We start from the raw sequence: 10,284 nt of genomic DNA on the forward strand, positions 1-10,284 counted from the left end.
AAGGCTTTGGCCCAGGCAACCATACAGTTAGTGATGCTGCTTACTGAAGTGGGGAAAATTGAAGGAGGTAGAAAGAATCAGGAATTGAGTTGTGAACATGTGAAGTTGAGATGTTTATTGGATATCTAAGTGGAAATGTAAACTAGGCAGTTGGAAAGAGTGTAAGAGCTCAAGGAGAGGTCTTGGCTAGAGACAGACATTTGGAAACTGTCAGCATGTCGACAGTAATGGAACCCACAACAGTGGTGGAAGTGGCTGAAAAAGAAGACAAGAGAGTCAGAGACTAAGGCTGTAAATCCACCGGCACGCACACGGCTTCCCTGGTGGCTCAGACAGTAAAGAATCCGCCTGCAATGCGGGAAACCCCAGTTCAATTCCAGGGAAGATTTGCTGGAGAAGGGACAGGCTACCCACTCCAGTATTCTTGGGCTTCCCTTGTGGCTCAGCTGAAGAATCTGCCTGCAATGAGGGAGACCTGGGTTTGATCCCTGGGTTGGGAAGATCCCCTGGAGAAGGGATAGACTACACACTCCAGTATTCTGGCCTGGAGAGTTCCATGGACAGAGGAGCCTAGCAGGCTACAGTCCATGGGATCGCAAAGAGTCAGTCACAAGTGAGCAACTTTCACATGCACAGCTCAGGAAGCCACAGGGAACTTGCCAAGAACCCAAGAACGAGTGACCAGAGAGGTACAGAAGGAAAACCAAAAGGAGGTGATCTCCAGAAGCCAAGGGGAATGAGTTTTCCAAGAAGGGCATAACCAACTGAGTTCAACACGATTGTTAGATCAATAAATGTAAAGACTAAAAATAAGAAGTCACTGATGAACCTGACAAGAGCTGTCTCCATGGGTTGATGGGGAAAAAAGCCTGATTAAAGTTTGAGAAAACAAGAAGAATTAGAATCAGAGCATACATAGTCCTTTCATACAGTTTTGCTATAAAAGGGAGAAGAAAAACAGACCAGTAGCTGGACGGGCTTGGGGGTCAAGATGGGATTTGTAGAAGCATGTTTACATGTTGACAGGACCAATCCAGTAGAGAAGGCAAAAAGGTACGATACAGTAGAGAGAAAGGATGGTAACTGCGCCAGTGTCCTGGAGCACACAGAGAGGACAGGCACACAGGTGGGGCTTGGCCTTACCCAGAGGATGGAGAACTCATTCCTAAGAGCAGGAGGGAGGATGGGGCAAATGCTTCAGGCCCAAGAGGGTTAGTTACTGTAGTGGTCGGGCATGATGGAGTTTTCTTATGAATGCTTCTATTTTCTCAGTGAAATTAAGAGGGGGAAGGGCTTTGGAGCTTGAGGAGAGAGATGTGTGAAATGTCCATCTAACACTGGAGACTAGAGAAGGAAATGGCAACCCACTCCAGTATTCCTGCCTGGGAAATGCCATGGACAGAGGAGCCTGGCGGGCTGCATGCAGTCCATGGGGTCGCAAAGAGTCAGAAACAATTGAATGACTAAGAACAAGACTGGAGAAGTATAACCAGGTGGGCAGGCATCTCTGGGGCGTCACAGGAGTGAGAGAACTATCAACATAACAGTGTGTTTTTCTCCAGCCTCATTCAGCTCCGCAGTGCAAGCAAGAAGTAGGCCAAATATAAAGAAGGGAGAGACAGACAAGGGAGATGAGCAGGGTGTTGAGGGCTGATGTGTGGGTAAGATGTGGGGAGAGGCCACAAGAGGGCTGAGGGACCATGGAAAGTTGGCAAGAACAGTGGAATGGAGATGGGAGTGAGGCTGAAGAATAGTTTATATTGGACTGCTGACAGGAATGAGCTGGAAGTGAGGATGATGGGATGCTTGGAACTGGGATTATGGCAACGACAAGCTTAGGGCATGACCACCTGCAAGAGGTGGCAGAGGCAGGCTAGGGCACGTGCTTGCAGGAGAGTGCAGCTGGGGCATAAGCTTGGCGGATCCCGCCATTGCAAGGAGACTGTCCTGATTCTCACTGTGGAGGGATCACGCTTGGAGGGGCCAGCATAGCTGGGCATGATGTAGGATGGATGGTAAAAGAAGCAGCATTAGGAGGTGAGGCTCAAGGGGGAGCTGGCAGCCAGGTTGTAGGGAGCCTGGTAGTCCCGGGCAAGGCCTTTCCTGGGATTTATTCTAATTGCAAAAGAAACATATCGAGGGTTTTGGGCAGAGGAGTGGCATGATCTGACCTGCTCACCCTGGGCAAGTTTATTTACCTCCAGTCTGATCATAGTCTTTTGTGAAAGGGAATAATTATACATGTCTTTCAGCACTGTTATGAGGGTTTGAGATAATAAACAGGCACCTGGAAGGTACCTCACATCAGGATGGGAACTCTCTTGGTTAGGTAGGTAGGTACCCGCTTTGCACCAAGCCCCAAGGAGAGTCCACAGTCTCCGCCCCAGAGCAGAAAGCGGCCAATCTGGGCTGCAGTCCTGGCTCTCCATGCCTTTCTGAGTGATTGTGGGTAGCAGACTCCTTTCTCCTCTTGGGGTTTAGTGTCTCCCGACAAGAAGTCGGAAGAGAGGAAGCCAGGTGAGCCAGATAACTGCAAAGGCTCTGCCCAGTTCAGTCTCAGCAATGTGAACCTGTCTAGTGAGTGAGACAGGCAGATGCATAAACTATAACATGAGGGCCCATGAGCAGACCACAGACAAATGAGTCGGTTATTCCAGCCACAGGTACCTGAGACCTCTTGAAGGAAATGGGACTTGGGATGGAACAGGGGAAAGCATGTGAGAGAAGCTGGAAATGAAACTGGGCTGGAAAGCTGGGGTCAGGCTACACGGGAGCCTCGAACATCAGGTGAGGATTTTGGATTTCGTTTGTACTCAAGAGAGGATAGGCATGGGGAAGACATTCAGGGAGTTCAGCTCGGTAGCCCAGACTTAAACGATGGCAGTGGTCATCCTCACAGGGTGTATCATTGATATCCTGTGTGCACCCAGGACTAGGTGATGATGGGTCAATTAGTCATAAAAACAGAGCGGATACAGTTGAGGCCACATTACATTTTAAATAAAAATACATTTTCGAAAAGCAAAGAAAGACACTTTCATAACAGGGGCACATCAGAGACGTTGAATGCCTACTATGTGCCAGATACAGTGGCTGGAACCTGCCTGTAGATCATTATTAATCTTCACTACAAATCTGCCATGGGCAGGTCTTACTATTCCTCTTCTGTTGTTGTTGTTTAATCGCTAAGTTTTGTCAGACTCTTCGTGACCCCATGGACTGTAGCCCCTCTGTCCAAGGGATTTCCCAGGCAAGAATCCTGGAGTGGGTTGCCGTTTCCTTCTCCAGGAGATCTTGTGTAAGAGCAATGGGTACTCTCCCTACACTCCTACTGTATACATGGTGCAACTCCCAGCAACCTCTTCCCCAGCCCGCCTTCACCTCCACTGTCAGGACAGGTGACAGCCAAGGACCGCCCCAACTTCTGAGTTCCCTGAAAACTCTCCTGGTACAAGATAATGTGCTCTGCTGTGTTTAGTCGCTCAGTCATGTTGGACTCTTTGCCACCCCATGGACTGCTGCCCACCAGGCTCCTCTGTCCATGGGAGTCTCCAAGCAAGAATACTGGAATGGGTTGCCATGACCTCCTCCAGGGGATCTTCCCAATCCAGGGATCGAATCCAGGTCTCCCACATTGCAGGCAGATTCTTTACCATCTGAGCTATCAAGGAAGCCCAAGAATACAGGAGTGGGTAGCCTATCCCTTCTCCAGGGTATCTTCCCCACCCAGGAATCGAACTGAGGTCTCCTGCATGGCAGGTGGATTCTTCACCAGCTGAGCCACCAGGGAAGCCCGGTACAAGATAACAGAACTTAAAACGACCTCGACTGAACTTCCCATTGATGAACAGGACTAAAGGGTTTGACTGGCAAGAACTTCTTTTAGCCCTCTGGGTTCCCTTTGGGAGGAAGTTCTTTCCTAGTGGGATGTAAGTCTGATTACATCAGAGTCGGGCACCCATGCCGGCCTGCTGGGCTCCCAGAGCCTCGGGAATTTTGGGAAAATGAGGAGGGCGCAGCCCCGGGGTTCGCGAGCCGGGGAGGGAGAGATGCCTCTAAGGGCGGCCGCTGTCCTGTCCCTTCTTACGGGAAGTGAGCGGAGACAGAAATGGCTCCTGGGAAATGTAGTTCCCAAAGCCCGGGGAAAGGGGCTCTCACAGCAGTCATCTCTAGGGCAGGCAGCGGGCAGGGGAAGGGCTCCCTCCCAAAAGGTCTCCAGGACCAGAGAGTCTCCAGACTACTCCCCTCACCCACCCCCACAATCAAGCAACTTCTCATAACTGTAAGGGTGGCGCCACGTACCTTCCTGCTGAGGAACTCCCTGACCAGGGAGGCCGCCACTTCCTCCACGAAGAGACTGTCCATGCTCCGCTTTCGCCACGAGGCCGCAGCGCCGCAGACCCAGACCCCAGGTCCGTTGAGGCCAGTATGGCCGCGTTGCCGTGGTGACGGTGTCAGCAGGGCCGGGGAACTCCGCCCCTCCCCTGGGAGTGAGCGGGTTGGGAAGGCTGGAGGAAAGGGGAGGAGCATCCTTCAAACTTGCTCTGAGAGCGGGAAGCAGAATCCAGAAGGCACAAACCCCGTGCATCCCAGTGACCAGGCCAGGGCTCCCGACTTGTGCGTCCTGGCACTGGCCTTGTCCATCTGGGTTTCCTGGATCAAGTTACTGTTCCAAGTTACTGTCCCTATCTCTCAAGGTGTGAATGGGGGAGAGTGCCTGCCTCCTGATTCCTAAAGGACTAAACCCACAGTGAAGTGGCCCCTAGAGATCTAGCCCCAGCACCTCCGCCTTCTCCTGGGTTCCCACAGGCTGGCTAACCTCAGTTGGCCCAGGTGCAGGGAAAAGGAGGCCCAGGGCTTTCTGCTGACTTGGTGCTGAACTTAAAGGATGAGTCCCTGGCCTCCTTGGTGCCTGCTTTCCCATAAGGACACTGCCAGTTACTAAGCAGCAAGAATTTACATGCATCATCACATCTTTAATCCTGCAGCCTCCAGTCCAGGTGGTTACTATTGGCCTATGCTTTAAAAACAAGACACTGAGATTCAGAGAGGTTAAGGCTGTGCTAAAGGTCACACGGGCTTCCCTGGTGGCTCAGTGGTAAGAACCTGCCTGCCAATGCCGGAGACACTGGTCGATTCCTGGATTGGGAAGATCCCCTGGAAAAAGAAATGGCAACCCACTCTAGTATTCTCACCTGGGAAATCCCATGGACAGAGGAGCCTGGAGGGCTCCACTCCATGGGGTCCCCAAAAGAGACAGACATGAGTTAGCAACTGAATGATAACAACAGTATTTCAGCAAAAAACAGAAGAAAGGATAAAAGCCACACAGATGCTCAGCGCAGAGCTCTCCAGGTAGAAGCAGCAGCTAGTGTAACTGTCCTGAGACCACATCGAGTCTGAGTGCTTGTGAAACAGGGAGGCCAGGAGGAAATGGGGCAGCAGGATCCATGATGAAAGCCTGTGATTTCAGAAGGGCTTGGGCTTTTACTCTGAATTGGGGTTTGTTTCATTTCTTTCTTTCTTTTTTAAAAAATTATGTATTTATTTATGGCTGCACTGGATCTTGGTTGCTGTGCGTGGGCTTTCCCTATTGTGGCAATCGGGCTACTTTTCCTTGTGGTGCCTGAGTTTCTCATTGCAGTGGCTTCCCTTCTTGCTTCAGTAGTTGCTGCAGGCCGGCTCAACAGTTATGGTGCCTGGGCTTCATTGCTGTGCCACATGCAGGATCTTCCTGGACCAGGGAGCAAACCCCTGTGCCCTGCATTGGCAGACAGATTCTTAACCTCTGGACTAGCAGGAAAGACTCCTAAATTGGGTTTTGAGCAGACTTTAACAGGATCTCTCTGGCTTTAATGTTGAGAATTAACTGTAGAGATGTCAGTGGGGAAACAGAAAGATGAGTTAGGAGGCAATTACAACAATCAGTAATACAGGTAAATTTTAGGCTAGACATATTGGGGGGGGGGGGGTGTGTGTATTATATTTTCCCGATTGTGGTACTTTTTTTTTAACACACTGAAATGGAATGGTTAAGCAAAAGAAGCCCAGGAACGCATTCTTTTTCCAGACACATAGCTGGATCCTAGGGATACAATTATTTTGAGATAACTTTGCATGTCATGCTCAGTTGCTCAGTCTTATCTCTTTGTGACGCCATAGACTGTAGGCCTCCAGGCTCCTCTGTCCGTGGAATTTTCCAGGCAAGAATACTGGAGTGAGTTGCCATTTCCTGCTCCCGAGGCTTTTCCTGACCCAGGGATTGAACCTGTGTCTCCTGTGTCTCCTGCATTGGTAGGAGGATTCTTTACCACCAAGCCTCATGAAATAACTTTAAGATGCCACATAAAAGGGGATAAGCAGTAGGGGAAGGGTGAAGGGTGTCCTGCCAGCAATCTGGGGGAGGGAGTAGATTGCATCATATATCCCATTTCTTACAACTCATCCCAGCCAGTCATCCTGACTTTTTCACATTGTTGTCTGGTCAGTTGGAGAATCCCACAAAGCACTGTAAGAGAGTTTAGCTCTCCTGCCAGAATGTGAGTGGCGGTTGAGGTCCTCAAAAATGACTCCTTGTATTGAACATGCAGAGATGTGACAACAACATCATCAAAATAAACACCCAATCATTTATACTCAGTTGCTAAGTCATGTCTGACTTTTTGCAACTCCATGGGCTGCAGCCCACCAGGCTCCTCTGTCCATGGGATTTTCCAAGCAAGAATACTGGAGTGATTGCTATTTCCTCTTCCACAGAAATCATTATAAATACCAATAATAATCATTTTTAATGCTTTTCCAAGTTCCGTAAATAGGGATCCACTCCCGGAGCCAATAAATAAACAAGAGCTATAGAGCATGCAATCACAATTCCTCTACACCACTTGCTAGCCTAAAACCAGCCATAGCAAAGACAAGCATTGCCTCACTAGTGATTAGCAGTCATATTATTTGCTTAACAATAGAATGGTGATTATGGAGAAGGCAATGGCACCCCACTCCAGTATTCTTGCCTGGAAAATCCTATGGACAGAGGAGCCTGGTAGGCTGCAGTCCATGGGGTCGCCAAGAGTCAGACACGACTGAGCGACTTCACTTTCACTTTTCACTTTCATACATTGGAGAAGGAAATGGCAGCCCACTCCAGTGTTCTTGCTTGGAGAATTCCAGGAACTGGGGAGCCTGGTGGGCTGCCAACTATGGGGTCGCACAGAGTCAGACACGACTGAAGTGACTTACCAGTAGCAGCAGAATGGTGAGTGAGAAAGTTAACCCTCAAAAGATTACATACAACAGATCTCTGTGTAAACTTAAAACAATGTAAACCAAAAAATCAGAAAATTTGTAAGAAATATGACTTCAGCATTGCATTTTAAAAATAAAAGTGAGAGAGTAAAGACCGTATTATTCAGAACAGCAGTTGCCTTGGGAGTGGGAGGCAAGGGCACAAGGTTTTACTTAAGTATGACGGTAAGTATAAGTAATTGCTAGTGTTCTGGGTGTCATAGGGGTATTTGTTTCACAAGCGCTTGCTATGGTACTTCTATTAATTTGTTATTTAATAAAAAAGATGGCCTTGCAGGGACCAATGATGAGAGGATGTCATGAACCAAGACATATTAATAATTAATATGCCTCTAATTAATTCTATGCCTCTGAGATCCAGAAGGAAGTAGAGGAGGAAAGGGGAACAGAGGGAAATTCAATGGACTTTACATTTGAGGGACAAGTTAATGTCTTATAACACAGAAAGTGTTCTGCAGCCACGTGTGTACATATGTGCGGCGGTGGCTCTATACATCTGAGAGTCCATGAGCTCCTGTGCTTGTATGAGTCTAACCAAAGGAGTTTAAGAGGTCCCTGACTCTGCCTGGTGCCCTGCTGTGTTCTGACAGCAGAGTCCAGCAGCTGTGGAGAGGGCCTTGGAGCAGGGAGGCAGGACTGTTGCACTAGTTTGTGAGAATTAAAGGTCATGTGATGCCTCCTCCAGGCTACTCCAGAGAGGGGGCTGATGAAGGGATCCCCTTCCAACTTAGGGGCAATGGCACCCCACTCCAGTACTCTTGCCCGGAAAACCCCATGGATGGAGGAGCCTGGTGGGCTGCAGTCCATGGGGTTGCTAAGAGTCGGACACGACTGAGCGACTTCACTTTCACTTTTCACTCTCATGCTTCGGAGAAGGAAATGGCAACCCACTCCAGTGTTCTTGCCTGGAGAATCCCAGGGATGGGAGAGCCTGGTGGGCTGCCGTCTATGGGGTCACACAGAGTCGGACTCGACTGAAGCGACTTAGCAGCAGTGGTGGTAGCAACAGGCATGGCAAGGCAGGGCATTTCCCTGGATCAGAAGTTTCCAGAAAACAGAAGCACACATGCTTGTCCCCATGACCACATCCTCCCCAGAGACCTGCTTTCCAGGCTCAGGGAGGTGGGAGCAAGGGTCTGACCAGGTGGAGCTTGTTGGAACCAGCTGGGTTGGAAGAACATTGTGAGAGTTCATTAATGACATAACCTTCAGTCTTTCCTAACTGTCCTGACCACCACTCCCAGAAGTCAGAGCTAGCCCAAGCCACTGTCCTTGGCAACAGGAAGGAAAAGTTTATCCACACACTCTCCACATGGCCGTGTCTCACTGGCCACCTCCTAGTCTCTATCCACAAGTCTACCAACATGAGACTGCAGAGGGAGGGAAGAACCAGGCCCAAGACATCTGGCCTGATGAAATGGGGCTGCCACAGCCCCAGTAAGGCTCCAGGCTTTCATGCTCACAGCATCCCAGACCCTCTCACTCTCAGAAGTGATGGGGTCCAGCCAGCTGTGCAAATATGTACAGTAAGGCCACTCAGGCAGGCCTGTCCAGGCAAAGAGTGAGGGGTAAGCAGAGGCATCCAGTGAAATTTTGACAATGCGGCTACCTTAGCCAAGAAGTATGTACAGTTCTCTTCCACATCTGTGATAGTACCCAGATATTTGGTCAAACATGTCTAGATGTGTCTGTGAAGATATTTTTTTTTTAGATAAGATCACCATTTAAATCAGTTGACTTTGTGATGTTAACAGACAACTCACTGGACCTGATGCTGGGAAAGGTTGAGGGCAGAAGCAGAAGAGAGGGCATCAGAGGATGAAATGGCTAGATGACATCACCAACGCAATGAACATGAACTGGGGCAAACTCTGGGAGATGTTCAGGGACAGGGAAGCCTGGCATGCTGCAGCCCATGGGGTCGCAAAGAGTCGGACATGACCGGGTGACTGAACAACAGCAAAGCGTATTACTGTCCATAATGGGGTGGGACTCACTCAATCCACTGAAGGCCTTAAGAGGAAAAGATAGAGGCCCCCCCAGGGAAGATGGCATTCTGTCTTCCGACTGCCTTTGTCTCAAGCTGTAACAATGACTCCTCCCAGGGTCTCCAAACTGCCAGCCTGCCCTGCAGACTTCTCTCTCTTATCTCTCTCTTTCATTTGTATACATTCTACTAGTTCTGTTTCTCCAGAGGACTCTCACTAAGCATCCCCCCTCAACCCACCTTGCTGCATACCCACTCTGCAATGGTCCTGAGAAATTCTTGAGCAAAGCTCCTTAGACACTGAAAGTGACAGTGAAGTCATGTCCGACTCTTCGCTGCGACCCCATGGACTGTAGCCTATCAGGCTCCTCCGTCCATGGGATTTTCGAGGCAAGAGTGCTGGAGTGGATTGCTATTTCCTTCTCCAGGGAATCTTCTGGACCCAGGAATCAAACCCCGGTCTCCCGAACTGCAGGCGGACACTTTACCGTCTGAGCCACTAGGGAAGCCCTTAGACACTGCCCAGATATAAAAGATGCCTTCTCTAGAGAAAACCAGTCTTCCACAGTCGCTCCATATTCTGGTGCTTTCACCATCAACTGCAGATCCCAGACCCTCAGACACAGCTGCCAGTGCCAACTAGTGAATAGCTCCTGATTGAAACAAGATGATGGCATCCTATGGAAATCACAATGTAATATCTTCTAAAAAAGCATTCTACATGAAAATGCTGGTCCAGGTAAGCCAATGGAAATTTTTCTCAAAGCACCGTGGCAAAATCCACTGATTGCCCTCAGAACCCATTCTTCCCTTCATTTGCAATAATATATTTAGAGGTGGGCAAATGGCTTCCCATTCAGACTGCATTTCCCAGCTTTTCTTGCAGTTGGACATGGCCATGGAACTAAGTGGTCACCAAGGAAAGAGAATGAGAGGGTCAGCACTTTAAGACCAGGCCCCACCTTTTCCATACTCTTTTCTCTCCAGTAAGG

General features: G+C 49.3%; 1 protein-coding gene across 1 annotated transcript in view; it reads right to left on the bottom strand.

Moving 5' to 3' along the window:
* Window positions 1–4,402, bottom strand: part of MINDY4 (MINDY lysine 48 deubiquitinase 4) — a 118,246-nt gene extending 113,844 nt beyond the window's left edge. The window contains exon 1 of the mRNA XM_068973121.1: window positions 4,303–4,402. Coding sequence (XP_068829222.1) covers window positions 4,303–4,365 — 63 coding nt within the window. The 5' untranslated portion in view covers window positions 4,366–4,402. The remainder of the gene's footprint in view (window positions 1–4,302) is intronic.
* Between the last annotated feature and the right edge of the window lie 5,882 nt (window positions 4,403–10,284).

This window comes from Capricornis sumatraensis, chromosome 5 (assembly GCF_032405125.1).
Source record: "Capricornis sumatraensis isolate serow.1 chromosome 5, serow.2, whole genome shotgun sequence".
Classification (NCBI taxonomy): domain Eukaryota; kingdom Metazoa; phylum Chordata; class Mammalia; order Artiodactyla; family Bovidae; genus Capricornis; species Capricornis sumatraensis.